The following is a 20269-nucleotide window of genomic DNA, read 5'->3' on the forward strand; positions in this document are numbered from 1 at the left end:
AATTCATTAAGAGAAGAAATAAAATCCAGATGGAAAGGAAGAAGTGAAATTATTGCTATTTCCAGATGACATGATCTTATATATAGAAAAACCTAAAAATCCCACAGAAGATTATGAGACCTAATAAGTTAATTTAGTGAAGTTTAAGAATACAAAATCGACATGCAAAATCAGTTGCATCTCTGCACACTAAGCGTGAACAATCAAAAAAAGGAAATTAAGAAAATTTCAGCTGAGCAATCTTCACTCCAATGGACCGGAAACCTTAAAAAAATATGTCCTACTCCCGAAGACAAACAGGAGGCCACATCAAGAGGTAGGAGGGGCGAATTCGAGATATAAGCAACCCCATACCTCCCGGGTGTGGGAAGCCCCACAGACTGGAAACTAACTGGTTCACAGAGACTCACCTACAGAAGTGAGAGTTCAGAGCCCCACATCAAACTCTCACGTGTGGGGATCTGGCACTGGGAGAAAGAGCCCCTGGAGTATCTGGCATTGAAGGCCAGTGGGGCTCATGCACAGGAGCTCCACAGGACTGGGGAAAATGGAGACCCCATTCTTAAAAGGTGCACACAGACTTTCATGTGCACTGGGTCCCAGGGCAAAGCAAAATCCCCATAGGAATCTGGGTCAGACCTGACTGCATCCTGGGAAAACAGGGGTGAATGTGGCTTGTTGTGAGGGAAGGACATTGAAGGCAAAGTTCTCAGGAATATTCAGCAGGAGCCTTTCTCTGGAGGGGGCCATTTTGGGAAAATCTGGCCCCACCCATCAGTCAGCCTGAGAAGCCCCAGGGCAAACAACAATCCAGGTGGGATCATAGCCCCGCCCCTCAGTAAATAGGCTACCTAAAGACCCGTAGGCACACAGGTGCCTCTAATCCCATCCAGAGATTAAGCCCCACCCACCAGAGGGATAGGAACCAGCTCCACTTACCAGTGGGCAGGCATCAGCCCCTCCCATGAGGAAGCCTACACCAAGCCCCCATGCGGACTTCAGCCACAAGGGGGCAGACACCAGAAGTACTAGAGGCTACAACCCTATTATCTGTAAAAAGGTCACCACATCAAAAACCTATAAAAATGAAAAGACAGAGAACTATAACTCAGATGAGGGAGAAGGGAAAAACCCCAGAAAATCAGCTAAGCAATGAGGAGATTCTCAGCCTCCAGGAAAAAGACTTTAGACTGTTGATGCTGAAGATGATGCAAGACATTGGAAATAAACTGGGGGCAAAGATGGATAACTTACAGGAAACACTGAGCAAAGAGATACAAGATATAAAACTTAAGAAGAGATGCAAAATACAATAACTGAAATAAAAAATGCATTAGAAGCAGCTAACAAGAATACAGGAGGCAGAAGAACGAATAAGCGAGGTGGAGGACAGATTAGAAGAAATTATGAATGCGGAACAGAAAAGAGAAAAAAGATTGAAAACAAATGAGAGTCTCAGAGAACTCTGGGACAACGTTAAACGCACCAACATCCATATTATAGGGGTGCCAGAAGGAGAAGAAAGAGAGAAGGGTACAGAAAAAATATTCCAGGAGTTCCCGTCATAGCGCAGTGGTTAACGAATCCGACTAGGAACCATGAGGTTACGGGTTCAATCCCTGCCCTTGCTCAGTGGGTCAAGGTTCCGGCGTTGCCGTGAGCTGTGGTGTAGGTTGCAGACGCGGCTCAGATCCTGTGTTGCTGTGGCTCTGGCGTAGGCTGGCAGCTACGCCCCTAGCCCGGGAACCTCCATATGCCACGGAGCAGCCCAAGAAATGGCAAAAAAAAAAAAAAAAAAAACATATATATATATATATATATATATATACATATTCCAAGAGATAATAGCTGAAAACTTCCCTCACATGGGAAAGGAACCACCCACTGAAATCCAGGAAGCACAACGAGTACCATATAAAATAAACCCAAAGAGGAACACCCCGAGACACATGTTAAACTGACCAAGATTAAAGACAAAGAGAAAATTTTTTTTTTTTTTGTCTTTTGCCCTTTTCTAGGGCCACTCCAGTGGCATATGGAGCTTCCCAGGCTAGGGGTTGAATCGGAGCTGTAGCCACCGGCCTACCCCAGAGCCACAGCAAGCGGGATCCGAGCTGCGTCTGCAACCTACACCACAGCTCATGGCAACGCCGGATCGTTAACCCACTGAGCAAGGGCAGGGACCGAACCTGCAACCTCATGGTTCCTAGTCAGATTCGTTAACCACTTCGCCACGATGGGAACTCCAGTAGTTTGCGTTTTTTAAGTTTATTAACATTTCATCTGGGTTATCTAATTTGTTGGCTCAGTTGTCACTAATAGTCCCATATAATACCTTTTATTTCTGTGCTTGGTAGTAATGTCCCTTCCTTCATTCCTGATTTTAGTTTTTTTCTCCTCCTTTCTTTTTCACTGGATCAACATTTTTTTTTTCTTTTTTTTTTTTTTTTTTTTTTTTGTCTTTTGTCTTTTGTTGTTGCTATTTCTTGGGCCGCTCCCGCGGCATATGGAGCTTCCCAGGCTAGGGGTTGAATCGGAGCTGTAGCCACCGGCCTACGCCAGAGCCACAGCAACGCGGGATCCGAGCCACGTCTGCAACCTACACCACAGCTCATGGCAACGCCGGATCGTTAACCCACTGAGCAAGGGCAGGGACCGAACCCGAAACCTCATGGTTCCCAGTCGGATTTGTTAACCACTGCGCCACGACGGGAACTCCTGGATCAACATTTTTAATGTTGTTTTTTTTTTCAAAGTTGTTGATTATTTTAAGAATCAACTTTTGGATTCATTCATTGTCTCAATTGTCTTCATATTATGTATTACATTAGTTTTCACTGTTGCTTTCTTTCTTTTTCTTTATTTAGATTTAATTTACCTCTCCTTTTTCTAGTTTCTTTAGGTAAAATTTTGGTTATTGAGTTAAGATCTTTTTAAAAAAATATATAGACATTTAAAGCTGTAGTGTTTCCTCCAACCATTACTTTACCTGCATACCATGAATTTTGGCATGATGTATTTTTGTTTTCATTCATATCAAAGTATTTTCTAATTTTCCTTGTGATCTCTTCTTTGATCCATTGCTTATTTAGTAATATGCCATTTAATTTTCATATTTCATATATTTGTGAATTTTCCAAATTTTCTACTCTTATTAATATTTAATTTCACTCCATGTGGTCAGTGATATATAATTTCAATTCTTTTAAATTTATTTAGATTTCTTTATTGGCCTAAAATATGATCTATTCTGGAATATGCTCCATGTACACTTGAGAAGAATGTGTATTCTGATGTGGAATAGTCTATAGATGTTTATTAGCTTAAACTGGTTTAAAATGTTGATGTCTTTTGTTTCAAAAAAAAAATTTCATATACAATATCATCCAGAGTAAAATACTTAGGAGTTCCCACTGTGGCTCAGTGATAACGATACCAACTAGTATCCATGAGGATGCAGGTTCCATCCCTGGCCCTACTCAGTGGGTTAAGGATCTGGTATTGCCGTGAGCTATGGTGTAGGTTGGCAGCTACAGTTCCAATTCAACCCCTAGCCTGGGAACTTCCATACACTGCAGATGTGGCAGTAAAAAAGAAAAAAAAAAAAAAAAAAAAGGTAAAATACTTTGAAATTAACCAAGGAAGTAAAAGACTTGTGCAATTAAAACAACAAAACAGGAGTTCCTGTCTTGGAGCAGTGGTTAATGAATACGACTAGGAACCATGAGGTTGCGGGTTTGATCCCTGGCCTTGCTCAGTGGGTTAACGATCCGGCGTTGCCGTGAGCTGTGGTGTAGGTCGCAGACGTGGCTTGGATCCTGTGTTGCTGTGGCTCTGGCATAGGCCGGTTGCTACAGCTCCGATTAGACCTCTAGCCTGGGAACCTCCATATGCCGAGGGAGCGGCCGAAGAAATGGCAAAAAGACAAAAAATAAATAAAAATAAAACGACAAAACATTGCTGAAAGAAATTAAAGAAAACAACAATAAGTGGAATGACATTTTGTGTTCATGGATTAAAGGACAATACCATTAAGATGTCAATACTACCTAACACAACCCACAGCTTCGGTGTGATCCCTATCAAAATCCCAATGATATTTTTTGCAAACCTAGAAAAATCCATCCTTAGATTCATATGGAATCTCAAGGGACCCCAAATAACCAAAACAATCTTGAAAAAAAAATTGCAGGAGTCACACTTCCTGGTTTTAAAACTTATTACAGGAGTTCCTGCTATGGAGCAGTGGGTTAAGAATCTGACTTCAGCAGCTTGAGATACTGCGGAGGCTCGGGTTCAATTGTGCTCATTGCCTCAGCTGCAGGGGAGGTCACAACTGCAGATCAGATCTGATCCCTGGCCTGGGAATTCCACATGCTACAGGTGGCCAAAAAAGGGAAAAGAAAGAGAGAAAGAGAGGATAGGAAGGAAGGAAGGAAAGAAGGAGGGAAGGAGAAGAAAGAAAGGAAAGAAAGAAGACTAAGAATATTTAGTAAGCTCCCTTGTCGTACAGTGGGTTAAGGATCTGACATTGCTGCAGTTACGGCACAGGTCACAACTGTGGTGAAGTTTTCATCCCTGGCCTGGGAACTTCCAGATACCATGGGTGTGGCAAAAAAAAGAAAAAAAAAAAAGAATATTTACATCATGTATGTTTATTTTTGTAAAAAGAAACTCTAGAAAAAGAAAACAAATCTATAAATAGTGGTTACTTGAAGGGGGAAGGAAGAAACTGATGGAGAAAATAAAATAAGCATGCTTTTTTGAATACATTTTTTAAAATCTTATTTTTACTTTTGAATTTTGTAAATGTTTTATGAAAAATTTTTTTTGGCTGTGCCTGCAGCATGTGAAAATGACACACCTGTGTCAGAGCAGCAACCCACACTGCTGCAGTGACACTAGATCCTTAACCCACTGTGCCACAAGGGAACTCCTGGAATCTAATTTTTTAATTAAAAAAATAAAATGCACAGTTCTCATTGTGGCTCAGGAGTAACAAACCTGACCAGTATCCAAGAGGACGTGGGTTCAATCCCTGGCCTTGCTCAGTGGGTTAAGGATGTAGCATTAATGTGAGCTGTGGTGCAGGTCAGAGATGAGGCTCAGATCTGGTGTGGCTGTGGCATAGGCTGGCAGCTGCAGCTCTGATTAGGCCCCTAACTTGGGAACTTCTGTATGCCACGGGTGCAGCCCTAAAAAGACACACACACACAAAAAGAGATAAAAAGTAGAGAAATAGGAGTTCCCTTCATGGCTCAGTGGTTAACAAACCCAACTAGGATTCATGCATTTGCAGGTTCAATCCCTGGCCTCACTCAGTGGGTTAAGGATCTGGCGGTGAAGATTCGGCTTGAATCCCATGTTGCTGTGGCTGTGGTGTAGGCCAGCAACTGTAGCTCCAATTCAGTCCCTAGCCTGGGAACTTCCATATCCCACATGTTGCAGCACTAAAAAGCAAAAACAAAAACAAAAACAAAAACAAAACCAACAGAAACAAAAAAATAGTTTAAAAAGTAGACAAATAGATGGAGAAATAAGATAGAGACTAGTAAAGCAAATGTGGCAAAAATGTTAGGATTTGTTGAATCCTTGTATTGACTGTTTGGGTATTATTGTCCTTTTTTTCAGTTTTTCTGTGTGTTAGACAATTTTCAAAACAAAAAGAATTTCCACATTCTTCTTCTTTTTTACATATTAACAGACATTCTAGGCTCATTAATATTATTTCTTCCTTGTTCTCCTGTGGAACCAAAGTTTCTCATTTATGATAGACATATTAAGAAACAAATCCAAACTTTTTTTTAATCTCTTTATTCGTTTGGCTTTAATATTTTATTAAAAATTCTTGAATTCGTAAATATTAAAACACTACTACTAGTGACACAAGAATGACAATGTACTAGCAATAAAATCAACGTAGAAGCTAAACTATTCAGAAGCAGTAGCAACTCCATAATTCAAAGATAATTTAAACAGGCAATTTCAAAGAGTTTAATAAGGCGCAAAGCAGCCTCTCAGCTTGCAGTGGTACTGCCCCACCGGCAGACAGCGCTGCAAAGCGTCTCAGGTGCAGCAGGAAGCCCATTTACCTATGGCTGTCGCGATCTCTTAATTAGTTTGAACTGATGAGTTCATATTATAATTTATTTTATTAATTACTTTTACTGCTTATTGCAGTTACTCTTATACTACTTACTAACTGGTACAGAAGTGTTTTAACAACTGGTTGAGCCGTACCAGTGCAAACCGGCTGAATGTCAGCGCTGTTTCCTCCTATTACGACAGAAGCCACCAGGCTCCTGCCGGAGGGTAATCCCTGCACAGGGACTGTCAGTGCCACCCCCGTCTGCTCTCCAGGACTTGTTCCACCACTAATCCCCACTTTCCTGCATTTTCAACCTTTCCTCCTCCACTCGATAACTTCTTCCAAACGGCATGTTAAAACACTCAAAACTTTTTTTTTAAATTCCCAATTTTATATACTCCATCCCCTCCATTTTTCTCGCATTGCAAACACAACCAGACTTCTTGAAAAATATATTTTTCCACTGCCTCCACTTCCTTCCTCCAAATTATTCCTCAATTCCCTGACATCTAAGACTTATGATCTCACCTGTCCAGTGAAACTGCTCCCACCAAGATCAGCAAGGCTTCTTTTTACTAAACCCAGTAGACACTCCGTTCTTGCCATTAACTCGCAGCAGCATTTTGCATGCGCCCTTCCTTCCTCCTTCCCTTGGCTTTCAGTGTACCGCACTTAAGTTTTATCCTGTCTGCTGCTTCCTCTTTCCCTGCCCTCCCTCATATTTTCATCATGTTCTTCCTCAACCTCTGCTCTTCTATACACACTTTCCATGGATATGTTACTCTCCTCCCACCTATATGTTAATGACGCCCAAATCTCCACCTGCAGCCACATCTCTTCCCCCAAGCCCCTTAATTCTGGTTTCCATTCTCCTCTCCTGGGATCTCTATAAAGACCTCTGATCTCTCTCTCTCCACAACAAAACAGTCTCCACACTGCAGCCAAAGTGATCTAAGACACAATTCTCTCCTTCTTGGCCTCAGGCTTAAAGTTCAATGCTCCTGTGGATAAAGCCTTCATTTTTAGCATAGCTGACAAGGCCCAGCGAGAGCTGGCCCAAGCCTACCTCCCCAGCTTCCTTTTCCCCACTTCTCCCTTGCACCCTCTGCCCCAGCCATGCCGAGTGAGCTAGTTTTCCCAAATTATCATGTGCTTGTTCCTTGACCTTAGCTGTCCCCTCTGGAATGCTCCTTCTCCTCTCAATGCCCAGCTAACTCCTGCTCAGTCTTCAGGCGTCAGCTTGGACCTCTGTTCCTCTAGAAGGCTTCCTCTGACTCACCAAGGCTGGCCCTGCTGAGTGTTTCCATAGCAGTTTTTTTTTCTCTTTTACGGTTGCACCTGCAGCATATGGAAGTTCCAGGACCAGGTGTCAAATCAGAGCTGCAGCTGCCGGCCTACACCACATCCACAGCAACACAGGATCCGAGTTGCATCTATGACCTATGCCACCGCTTACAGCAACACTGGATCCTTAACCCACTGAGCCAGGCCAGGGATCAATCCTGTCCTCACAGACACAATGTTAGATCCTTAACTCACTGCGCCACAACAAGAACTCCACAGCACTTCTTTACCACAGACCACTGATTTTTTTTTTCAGTCTTATTTAACTTGCAATACAGTCACTGCTTCCCACCCTGTCCTCCACTTCTTCCTGACCAGCATCACAAGACTCTTATATTCAGAGCCACCACTATCCCACAGGACCCTGTTCCACTCTTTTCACAGCACTTATCATACTCCTTGGTAATTATTTAATTGTTCCCATATTCCAATAAATTGTGAGCTCCTCAAAGGACTATTCCTATGTCACTTACCACTTAGCAGTGACTGGCAAATAGTAATTGGTCAACAAATGTTCAACTGGTGAATGAATCCTTGGAATGGTTATAGTCTTTCCACCTTCCTTACAACTCAATAGACTCATGTAAAGCTATTATTTTAGCATTTACACAGTGCCATGGAATTACTGTATTATTAGCGTCTGGCTGTTCCAGTCTTGGAGGGTAAGGTCTATCTATGCCTTACTCAATTTTTTTTTGTCCCAGAACTGGGCATGCCTGTCATATATTGTTTTCAACCAATTTTCGTTGATTGCATCAATGACAATAAGAAATAAAGAAACAAAGGCCCAGATAATTGAACTACTCTGGACCACATACAGCTCTACCTTGTCCCAGAAGCAGGACTGGATTAGAAAAAGGAAAGCTCAGAAAAAGTTGCTCAATGTCTAAATAGAATTCCAGCATGAGTGAGAAGCACTAGTTTCTCTCCATCAAGAAACCAGCCAGCAGCTGTCGGAACTCCCACAGCCTGAGTCCTCCCTGGTCAGGTATTTCCATAGCAGATGACCCAGGAGTGTGAGGACAGGGGTTCTGGGTACTTCATCATGGAAGGGAAACTGGACCCCTAATTTCCTTGGTCCCTCTGAGTCAGTTTCAAACTCAGCCTCAGGCACCAGTGTTTGATTATTGTTTATCCTTTTGCTAAGATAGTTCTTTTTCCAGTGTTACTTCCCTATGGAGTAAGTCACTGACAGAGACCTGGGAAGAATCATTTAGTCTAGCCCCTTGGGGATGGTAGTTGCTTCTTCCTGAACTTTAGCATAAAAATCCCCCTCCTCAGCTTCCCCTCTAGTGCCAGGCCTCAGCTTTCACCCTCACCCCCAGATCTCCCAAATGCCCTGGTGAAACTCATGAGATGGTAAAAGATGAAGGGAAGAGAAGCAGCACAGAAGCAAGAGTACACATAGAATTGATTTTTCTCACTTTTCTCCACTTTTTTGAGATGATTCCAATGTTCCCACCCCACCTCCAACAGCAGAGAAGTCCCCTGAGCCTCCCTGCTCACCACAAGCCCTCAGAGGATGGTGAACTGGGGTCCCTTTTCTTCTATCAGAAGACTTAGCCCTGAGGCTAAAAAGCCCAAGATGGGAGATGAGGGGGCCTTTCTCTTCACTGAAACTTTTATAGCACATTTTGAGCAACCTTCATGCATGCTCACCTGCTGGTAGGATTTAATCTTTGCACAGGAGCACAAATTCCAGGCATTATGTCCTCCTCCCTGGGACCAGTGGAGGGGGCAGCTGGAGGCAACGTGTGGCCCAAACCCCTCAGCTTCTTTTGCTCCTAGAGTGACAGTGGCTCTGCTGCAATTACAGAAACCGGCCCAGAACCTGAATGGGAGGCTTCAGAGTGAAGAGAGGAAACCAGTACGCCCTCTTCTCCTAACCCTAACGTATCAAACGACACTTTTTGCTACCACCCAACCCAGACAACACTGTGGCAGCCAATAAACCAAAGCTCATTCTCCCTTTTCTCCAAGAATTAAATCTCGGAGTCCAGCTGCTTGCTTGACAAGGGAGAAGTACAGCAAGGCCTAAGGTGCCCTGACTCACAGGAGAGTGATATCTGCTGAAATGTGCCTGACACTGTAGGACAGCTCAGACCCTGCACTGGGTCTCCCTGACTCCGTCCTAAACCAGGGTAAGTGGGATTCAGGAGGCTGGTTCTGGACCCTCCCCTATGAATCCAGTACACTCTTAGTGTGTACAGGTTTTTAAATAATGATACTTAATACTTTGCTTAAAGGGCTCTTCTGCTCAAACCATAAATGTCCACGCTACCTGTTTGCCAGTAATTAAGACTACTCGTACACATTTAATTAACATTTTCACAAGCATCTAGTCTTAACTAAATATTTCCAGCAAGAGGAAGTTCTAGGATTATACTGTTTGAGCCCTAAGGACTTGGAGAACATTAATACACCCTTCTTAATCCACAAAGTTGGGTGCCTGATAATGGGGTCTTAATTACGGCCAAGCGGTATATTAGGTCAGACCTGTTTACGCATCTTTATATGTTCGGTGCTTAACATAAGCCCAGACACACAGTCAGCCCTCAGTAAATATTTGTTGAATTTCAATAAATCCTGTAAAAATCTCACTTGGAGACAAAGCTTGATACCTTCTTACTGCTGCTTCTCCCAGAAGCTCCTCACATAACCCAGGTCTGGCAGCAGGGGGCGCACAGGAGGCTGCTCTATCCCCACAGGGACTGGTGCAAACTTCCAAAGGGGGCTGGATTTAGGCCAGGCCTCAAAAACCTGAAGTGACCGCCCCTCCCCACGCAGATGATGCCAGTGGGAGAGTGAGCAGAGGATGCGGGGTGTCAGGCCTTAGAACCCAGTGAATTAACTCCTAAGAGAACTCTTCCTTTGCAAAGAAAAAAGAAAGGAGGAGAGCAACAGAGCCTCCCACAGCTATCAGCCTGAGACGGCTGTTCTCACTTCAGTCCATCTGGGGAAGGGGCTACAAAGCAGACAATCTTTATTCACAATTGGGGCGGCAGAGGGGAGAGACCCCCAGGTCAGTCCAAAAGCAAAGATATTGGGGGTGGGGGATGGAGCAGGGCAGGGACTCAGCACTCGTCCTCGCCCAGCAGGGCGTAGGGGTTTCGGGCAGCCAGGCTGGACCCTGGAGCTGAGGTTGGGGTGTCCTCATCCCCTTCCCCCTCCTCATCCGCATCCCGGTCCTCCTCTCCCTCCTCCTCACAGGAGCTGCTCAGCTCTTCCTCTTCCTCCTCCTCCTCGTCACCTGCTGGCCCCACCCTGCCCTGCAAAACCACCAGCTCCATGGTCTCTGGATGGGACTCCCAGGTGCCTGGGGAACCAAAACAAGAAAAAGAATGGAGGAGAGTTTTGAGCAAGAAACTACTGCCAGGCAAAGATGGGGAAGAGGCAAAGGCTAAGAGTAACAATAACTTTTATAGCTGCTGGCATTCACTGTTCACTCATTCATTCAACCTCTCGTGTGCTGGGCACCAGACCAGCTCTGCTCGCACTAACTTCAATCCTGCCACCACCTTGCTAGGGGGCAACTACCACCCTGGTTCTGCAGATCAGGAAGTCGTCTCAGTGATGCTCAGTGACACAGAGCTGGCCGATGGGTGCAGAATCCAGAATCCTCACTCTGGCCCCAAAGCCCACCCCCTTCGGCCTCCACTACAGCGGGGGCTGGGGAAGAACGCCGGTGGACTGACCTTTCTGCTCACTGTAGCCCGGGGGGTGAAAGCACAGGCTGAGGCGGCCATCTAGCGCCAGCCGCAGGAGGCTGTTGGCCGCTCTGTACACATCGTTCCGGGCCGCCTTGGCTGTCTTGTAACCACGTTTCTCTGCCCAGGCTGGAGGGAAAAACGAATAATGGGGGGAAGCCCATCAACTGGGCCCAGTCACCATCGTCCCCTCTCCCCTAATACAGTCCTTCCAGTTTCGCCCAGAACATTCCAGGCCTGGATCTTGCTGGCCCTGAGATAGAAGTCTAGGGGTGAGCGGCCAGCTGCCCCATTGATGGCAGGACCTCTAAGGAGGGAGAGGAGAGGAGACAGGGCGAGGGGAGGGGAGCCCACCTTCACAGATGTCCCAGGCACACCAGGGGTGTTCTGCAGAGGGGTCCTCAGCCTCTGGGTGGCGCAGGTGGAGCAGGGCCTGCACAGGGATTCGGGAGGCCAGGTAGCCCACGGCGGTGTAGGGCTCCTGGATTTGGGCAATGGGGTAGATCCCCGCCAGGACCTGGGGGAAACAAGGACACTCAGCACCTTCCTCCATCTCCTGCCTCCTCCCGCCCGGCCCCCTCCGCCCTCATACCTGCAGCTGCCTGGGCAGAAGGGAGGGGAATATGAGGCCTGGACAATCACAGAGCTTCACCGAGGGGGTGAGAAAGTAGGTCTGAAAGTAGCGGGTGTGGCCCGGGGTTCTGGAGACACTCACGACCTTCCGCCCCACCAGCCCGTTGATAAGTGACGACTTGCCCACATTGGGGAAACCTGAGGAAGACAAGGAACATTGACACCTGACAGATCCTCACCCCCTGACGGGCAGGACGAGGTGCTGTCACTATGGGTGGGAGGGGAACTAAGGCACAGAAAGAAGTCATAAAGGAAGTGGTACATCAGTTACAGATCAGGCTCTGGCCAGGGCTGAATCCTGGCCTCCCCACTTGCCTAAGCTTTGTGACCTCATGGCAAGTTATTTAATTTTCCGAGTCTCTGTTTTCTGTATTTTACAGAGCAGATACCTCCAAGCTCAGAGTAGTCAGGATGAAATGAGAAGTACAACCGCGGGGCTCTGTGCTTGCAGTGGTCTAAGTGCCCAATACCAGTGAGATAATCATGTGTCTCATGATTATCAAACTTCTCCAAGACTGGAAGCCCAGGGGCTCACTGTCGCTCTCTCTTGACCCCTCCTTCATTCTGGTGGGCTTTGGCATCGGCACAGGTCCCCCTGTAAGTACCCTGGCCTCCCAGTGCCAGGATCTCCCCTCCAAAAGTTTTCTCCACCCCGCCTATGTGGTCTCACCTTGGACCTGTCTCTTCATACCTTCCAAATCTCACCCGCAAGCACCCCATCTCTGTCTTTCCAGCTCCCTTATTCTGGTTCCTCATTCCAATAAACCCCTGACCCTAACTAGCAAGTCCTCTCTTCCCTTCATACCCAACTGAGATTCCATGACACGGTCCCTTTCAGAGACCTTCAAGTCCCTGGCCCCAACTCTCCCCTTCTTCTTAGTCAAACTGGCAAAACCCCAACCCTGTAAAATGCAACTCTGCCTGCTCAGCACCTGCTCCCGGGCAGCTGACTGAGGCTGAGCCAAGAGGAACCGTGGTGCTGACTCGCTGCATTTACAACCCACTCAAGCACAGCTGGCCATCAGCATCCATGGGGGATCGGTTCTAGGAGCCCCCACGATACCAAGGCTCAAGTCCCTTATATAAAACAGATTAGCAATACAGTCGGCCCTCGGTATCCACGGGTCCTGTAACTGATCCTTTCCAAAGGGGATGGGGGACAACTCTCCTTTGATCAACCTCTACCAGCCTCATTTCTCTGTCCCCTTTGCAGCAAAACTCCTTTAAAAATTTGTCTATTTTTTGTCACCACTTCTTCATGCCATCTTCTTTGTGACTATAAACTATAATATACACAAAGCATAAACATGCCTAATGAACCCATCATCCACCCCTAGACCCATTTGTTCCTTCTTGATGGAAACCCTCTCCCTGTGTACATGGGAGCTTTGTCCTGAGGTGTAAGGAATTCCACTCCTTAGGTTTTTTTTTTTTTTTAGCCATCTTTAAACGCAATTTTTTTAAGAACTTTAATTTTTTCTATTTAGTTGATTCCTTAGTATTCTTTTCAGTTTTATGACCTGCGTAGCTCTGAATGGTATGGTTCGATTTTACAGCCTTTTTGTTTAGCTTTTTAGGGCTGCACGTGCGGCATATGGAAGTTCCCAGGCTAGGAGTTGAATCAGAGCTGCAGCCACAGCAACTTGTGACCTGAGCCCCATCTGGGACCTACACCACAGATCACAGCAACACCAGATCCCCGACCCGCCAAGAGAGGCCAGGGATTGAACTCACATCATCATGCATACTAGTCAGATTCATTTCTGCTGAGCCATGACAGGAACTGTGCAGTACTGCTGCTGTGGAGTCTGGCTCATTTCTCGTACGTTTCTGTGGGGGGCGGGGGTGGAAGGGGGCGGGTTGGTCCCCGCCATGTCGTTGCCTGTTCTCTCACTGGCCACCCCAGTCTGACTTTCTCTCCCCCGGTCCACTGAAATCACTGATCTCCATGCCACCTCGCCCTGTTGAGCAAGTCTCTGTTCTTACCTCACTCAACTTGTTGGCAACATTTGACACAACTGAGCTCTCCTTTCCTCTCCAAACTTGTTTCATTTGACTCTTGGTTTTGTCCTCCTTTGCCCAACCTCTAAATGCTGGCCTGGCCTCCTCTCCACCTACCTCCTCTCCCACATCTCATCCAATGCCATGGCTTTAAATACCATTTACATCCCCTCATGGCTTCCCAAATTTAAATCTTACCAGAATTCAAACCTCCAGTCCTCTCCCCTGAGCTCCAGGCTTCTATACCCACAGTGAGTCAACATCTCCACTTGGAATATTTAAAAAGAATCAAACTTCATTCTGATTCCCTTTCCCAATCCCTCTAAATCTGCTCCTCTCCCAACCTTCCTATCTCAGTATTCCCAGCTTCTCAGTACAAAACCTTGGAAGTCCTTCTTTATTTTTTTTTTTTTTGCTTTTTAGGGCCACATCCGTGGCATATGGAGTTCCCAGGCTAGGAGTCCAATCGGAGCTACAGCTGCCGGCCTACGCCACAGCCACAGCAACATCAGATTCGAGCCATGTCTGCAACCTACACCACAGCTCAACGCCGGATCCTTAACCCACTGAGCGAGGCCATGGATCGAATGCGCAACCTCATGGTTCCTAGTCAGATTCGTTTCTGCTGTGCCACTATGGGAACTCCTGGAAGTCCTTCTTTATTCCTCACTTTCTCTTATGCCCCAAGTGCAGCCCATCAACAGTCTCAGGTTTTCTGTCTTCAAAAGAGATCCTGGTTCTGACCTGTCTCCTCACCTCCACCTCCACCACTCTGCTCTGAGCGGGTCGTGTTTCTCCCCTAGACTGGACATCCCCTGACTTCACTCTCTCTGCTTCCAGTCTTGTCCACCCTCACCATTCTCCACTCAGCAGAGTAAACTCCTAAAACACGAAGTCAGACTCTGTCATTCCCCTGTTCAAAACCCACCAGTATCCATGCTATACAGCGGAAAAAATAAATTAAAAACAAACAAACAAAAAAACAACCCACCAGTGGCTTCTCATTGGCTTTGGAATAAAATGCAGAATGCCTTCGCACAGCCACAAGACCTCACATGCGCGGCCCCTGCGAGCTTTCTGACCTCATCCCTGAGTCGCTTTCCTGGCTCCCATCCCGCAACCCCGCTGCACTTTGGCTGGTCCCACAATCACCAAGCTCATTCCCACCTCAAGACCCTCTCACTTTTGACCCCTTGGCCTGGAAGGCCCTTTCCTCACATCGCCAAATGGCCTCTTCATCTCAGCTTCCGGGCTCTTCTCAGGGGGCTTTCTCGGAGGATCTCTCCTCTCCCAGTCGCTCAACAATATGATTTCAGATCACACATCAATTTTACTCACAAATAAACAAGCCCTGTGAGGGTAGGGACTTTGCGGCCATTTTCACAGCAGCACGTCCCGTCATTAGACAGCACGTGGTGCTCGTAATTAGCTGTCGTGTGGTTCAGTGAAGAAGAGCTGGAGGGAAATCCAAGCTCAGGGCTGCCTGTGCTGCAGCCACACTCTCCAATGTTATACCACCCCCAACCCAGACAAGTCAGTGCAGAGGCTACAGAGAGAGGGCACAGGGCCCTGGAGGGAGAGCCGGGATCAGGAGCCAGGGGAGGCTAAGCCCGGCTGAAATGACTGGAAAAGGCAGCAACCTGTCAGCAGTCAAGCAGGTTTTTCCCAAGACAAAAAGAAGACTGAAAGATAAGTCAGGAGCGTTTCCAAGGAGCTAAACTACGCTACTTTCCCTCATTTCTTCTGGGCTGGGCCTTTTTTGGTTCCATTATCCCCTTAGATACCACACCTTTGTCAAAGTCACTTCTCACTTGCCCCCCCTGATCTTAATCCTGCATTCCTTTCTTGAGAACAGAGACAAAGTTTTGTTTTTGTTTTTTTTTTTTGCACCCTTGGAAGTTTCCAGGCCAGCGATCCACTGCCCACTGCAATGACAATGTTGAGTCCTAAACCCACTGAGCCACCAGGGAATTCCTCACGATTCTTTTAGTTGAGCATCACTGTTGATTTTTTTTTTTCTCCTTCTTCTTTTGGTTGCACCCATGGCCAATGGAAGTTCTCAGGCCAGGGATCAAATCTGAGCCATACTGCAACCTATGCCACAGTTGCAACAATGCCAGATCCTTAACCCACTGCACCACAGCAGGAACTCCTCACCGTCCTCATTTTGAAAAGCAAACTCACGAAGACCGAGAGTGGGTAAATAACTTACTCAAGATCAATAAGCTGAGAAAGAAGTGGGATTTAACTCAGGCATGCTGTGACCCTTCCCCAGTAGCAGATGGCCTCCTCTGCCCTAGTGGGACCTATCTTCCCTCTTTTCCAAATGCTGAAACCCTGGGCCTCCTTGGAAGCCACCGTGCATGGGCCGCCTCCTTACCCACACAGCCGATGGTCACCACCCCGTCCTTGTAGCGCTCCCGCGTTGGGCCCGTGGGCTCCATCGCCGAGTCAGTCTGCTGCTCCACCAGGACGGCCGGCCCGTCCTCCTCTTCCTCCTCCTCCCCGGAGCCATTACCCCAGGTGGCCCCGGCCACATCCCGGGCAATCTTCTCCCGCCAGCTGCTCAGGTCCACTGTGCAAGGAAGGAGAAGGCTCTCAGGGCTGCTGGGTACCACGGCACAGACGATGCACTGCACAGCTGATTTATGTGGCACCCTCTGGAGGTAGGAAAAGCCAAGGACCCCATCCTGGAATTGCACGCATTACTGAGTTTTTGAAAAGCACCGGCAAGACTAAAGGCAGCAAACCACTGGGGCTGCTGCCTGCCACCTCCTTTTACCCACCAAGTCAGGCTGCTCCCTCTTCCATGCCTCCCTGTGGTCTCTCACCTGAGTCCATACCAGAGGCTCTGACTTCAAGAAAGGTGAGCAGAATGACTCTGGGCCTTGGGTCTCTCCCATGGCCTTCCATGGCTACCCCCCGAAGTGGCACATACCTTTCCCCGCAGTGATGGCCTCACAGGCTCTCAGCAGCTGCTCCGGCCCCAGGGCCCGAGTCCATCCCCTCCCCCGCCTCCGACTCTTCTTCAAGACTGAAATCACAAGGCACAAACGTGTGAGCACACCCCATGGGGCTTATGCCCCCACCACCCCCCGCCTCAGGCCCCAGATCAGGTTCCCCTCTGTCCCCTGCCAATCCCCTCTTTCCCACGCTGCCCTCCTCACTGCCCACTCACCGCTGCTAGGATCCTGCGGTGTGCGGGGGTCCCGAGGAAAAGAGGTGAAAAGGACAATGTGGAGCTGGGGATAGTGCTGGTGGAAATAATGCTTCCAGGCAACTACGAGAGCTGGCGGGGCCAGATCCACCTTGTTCAGGACCAGCACCAAGGCCAGCCCAAGCTCTCCAGTCACGTACTCATAAAGTGCTGGTGGGAAATTCACAACCTGAAAAAGGGATGGGAAGAGAAGGGAGCAACGCAAGGTCAACCCCGAGTTCTCTGCCTCCAGCTCCGCACTCACCAGGCACAGCTTGGAAATAACACCCTGGTGGAAGCAGAATCTGGGGCAACAAGGGTAAGTCAGTCAAACTGAACTCAGAAGACAAAGCAGGGGTAAGTGACACCTGTGCATTTGTCTCCAGAGGATTCTCTACAGGGCCTGATTAGGGATGGAAATGAGCTGAAAACACGACCAGGAAACAGGGACCCACCCCCAGCACACTGGGGTAAGGGCTGGAATCACAAACAGGGATGGGGGTTGGGATAGAAATACGTTATCTATTTTCTTTCTTTTTGCTTTTTAGGGCTGAACCCATGGCATATGGAGGTTCCCAGGTTAGAGGTCGGATCGAAGGTATAGCTGCCGGCCTACATCACAGCCACAATTAATGCCAGATCCCGGCCACGTCTGCGACCTACGCAACACCAGATCCTTAACCCACTGAGCGAGGTCAGGGATCAAACCCGCATCATCATGGATGCTAGTCAGATTCATTTCCGCTGGGCCATGATGGGAACTCCAAAAATATGTATCTATTTTCAAGTGCACACACCTGTCTACATGTGTACACATGCATACATGTGTGCATGCACACATGCACATTTGTGTTGAGTATGTGTGGCTGTGTGAGTGTGTGAATGCGCGTGTATGTCTGTGTGAAGGAGTGTGCGTACATGCTGTTAAAGATCTCCAACCTGAATGTCCCCACAGTCCTCAGACTTCCCTTTCTCCCACTGGAGGACAACTGTGAAGTAGCAGAGCCAGGTCACACAAGGGCCGTCCAGCAGCAGAGTCTACAGCTTTAGCCACTACCCTAGCATCCCGAGGGAGGCTGAGTTCTGCAGTGACCCCTACGGCAGGGCAGCCCTTTTCACAGAATCCCCTGGAGCTCCATACTGGGACTTTGTATGAGCTCTAGTGGGCTAGGAAACAGGATATGCGGTTTTTCATCAAAGGAGCAAAGAAAAGGAGAGGCAGTGGCCAGGGGAGGAGTGACAGGCTGGGACACTGATGAATAAAGACTGAGTCTTTGGACTGCAGCCATCAGCATGGAATAGAGGAGACCAGAAAGGAAGAGGTTACCTCTTTGCCTCCCAACTCCTGCTTCTGCCCTTTACCCCACAAGGATCTTCCTCCCTCCTCCCCTGGCCCAATCTCATCCCCAGGACTCACTGGATGTCGGATATCAGTAATTAGCAGGACAATGTCAGACATCTCTAACACTCGCCACAGCTGCCTCCATGTCTGAAAAGACAAGGTTGATATGAGAGAACCTGAGCCCAGAGTTGCTCTCCTGCCTGACGGGAGACCAATCTGACCACGTGTCACTACGCTCCACTCCTGTCTTCACTCTATTCTCACCTCCAGATTGTGCTCAAAGTAACTGAGTTTCTCAGAGGTATAAGCCCCATGAATCTTCCCAAGATACTCCTGGAAGCTCCGTTCCTCCTGGCTCATCAGTTGCTCCTTGGACATTTCATAGTTCCAAGGAGGACGTCGGGGAAAGTCCAGAACTGAGAAATCAAGAAAAAGTCCAAATAAGTCTGAGAATAGTTTTAGAACCAAGGGTGCATCCCAGGCCCTCCCATTCTTCCTCCCAGTCAGCTCTTACTCTTCTAAACTCCTTTCCCCAGCCCACTGCCTGACCTAAGCTCCCAGCGCTGAGCTCACTCACCAGACCCAGGCTGATAGACTTCCTGGATGTCCAGCTCCAGCAGCTCAGCACTCACGGGCTGCAGCACTTGCTCCCGGGCCGCTCTCTTTCTCCTCTCCACCTCCTCTCGGCTGTCTCGCTCAAAATGCAGCCGATACCTAACAGGACAGGGACCACCACATCCATCGCCAATCCTTGGTCACAAACTACCCTCTTGGGCAGACAACTTCGCAAAGCTTCCTCTCCAGAGTTCAAGTCACTCCTCTGAATGGGCCCTCCCCCAAATCTTTTTCACACAGCAGTAGGCCTTCCTCCAAGTCTCGCCCTTCTGAAGGCCAAACTCTCCCCAGCCCCTCCAGTCCAGAAGATCGTGGCCCGCTCTGGTGACCCAGAGGCCCCGCGGAAAACCGTCGCATCCCAGCCCCACCATCTCCAGTTTCAAGCCTCCACCAGCAGCAGCCTGCTTTCCCCTAGCGCTCTGACTTCCGGGTAGGCGGGGAAGCCCAGGCCAGAGACCCCCGCCCACTCTCACCGATTTGGGTCATAGCCACGCGGGCCCAGCCCCTGGGAAGGCTGCTGGTTGAGCCTGCGGATGTGATGGGTCACAGATTCCCCGTCCGAGGTGTCAGTCTGCTCCTCCCGCCGCTCCCGGCTCCCGCTGCGGCTGTTGGAACTGGATCGCAGCCCATCTTGAAGCCCTGCGGGGAGGAGCTGGTGACGCCAGTGCTGGCCAGCTCTCAGGGGCCATAAGACCACCCCCCCCACGGTTGGCCTGGCTCCTCCTCACACCACCCTGATTCTTTTGAAGCCAGATCCTCCCACCTACTCTGCCCAGGACCCTCCCGGATGTGCGTGGGGGGAGGCACTCCTCCAGGGATCTGTGGGGATGGCGCCCCGTAGGAGCTGGAGGGATTCCCCTCCCCCAACTCTCCATCCTTCCCCACCCCTTCCAGATGTAGGGGGGCTGGGGTGAGGGAATCCCCTCTGCGGTCGCCCACGCGCGTCGGCGCGCTGCCGCCACCCCTTCCCACGCCTCCCAGAGGTGAGGCGGGCACACCCCTCCCTCCAGATGTGCGGGAGTCCGAGCCCCGCCCCCTCTTCTGGCTCCCGCACTGACCTCGCTTCCGCTCCCGCTTGTCCTGCAACTGCTTCTTCTTCTGCTTCACGCTGAAAGGCTTCTTCCTCGGCATGGCCCGGACCAGTCACCTGGCCCGCCCTCCGCCGAGCTCCAGCCGCTTCAACTGACTCCCCCCGGGGCAGCCCCGGTCGCAGGGGCCCGGGACCCTGGAGGGGGCGGGGCTGGAAGGTGACGTCAGCGGGCGGGCCTGGCCGATGCGCCCCCGCGGCCGGGGTGGAAGACGACCAGGGGAAAATACAGTCACTTTCCACTGGGAGCGAGGCA

At 48.8% G+C, this 20269-nt stretch overlaps 1 protein-coding gene and 1 non-coding gene across 2 annotated transcripts; both read right to left on the reverse strand.

Annotated features, from left to right (window-relative positions):
- Positions 1 to 10506: 10506 nt before the first annotated feature.
- On the reverse strand, positions 10507 to 20057 carry GNL1 (G protein nucleolar 1). Its single transcript, NM_001128478.1, is given in 12 exon segments — positions 10507 to 10748; positions 11128 to 11268; positions 11494 to 11656; positions 11732 to 11910; positions 16154 to 16348; positions 16712 to 16807; positions 16952 to 17159; positions 18387 to 18458; positions 18576 to 18727; positions 18889 to 19025; positions 19400 to 19565; positions 19985 to 20057. Coding segments are annotated over 12 exon segments (1824 nt in total).
- On the reverse strand, positions 11999 to 12091 carry LOC146401469 (small nucleolar RNA U83B). Its single transcript, XR_014811734.1, has one exon. It is a non-coding gene; the product is annotated as a small nucleolar RNA U83B (small nucleolar RNA).
- Positions 20058 to 20269: the final 212 nt, after the last annotated feature.

The sequence above is a fragment of the Sus scrofa genome, chromosome 7 (assembly GCF_054392235.1).
Source record: "Sus scrofa isolate SSC_HxYL_T2T_F1_AM1 chromosome 7, Sscrofa_HxYL_maternal_Yorkshire_Landrace_v2.0, whole genome shotgun sequence".
NCBI lineage: Eukaryota > Metazoa > Chordata > Mammalia > Artiodactyla > Suidae > Sus > Sus scrofa.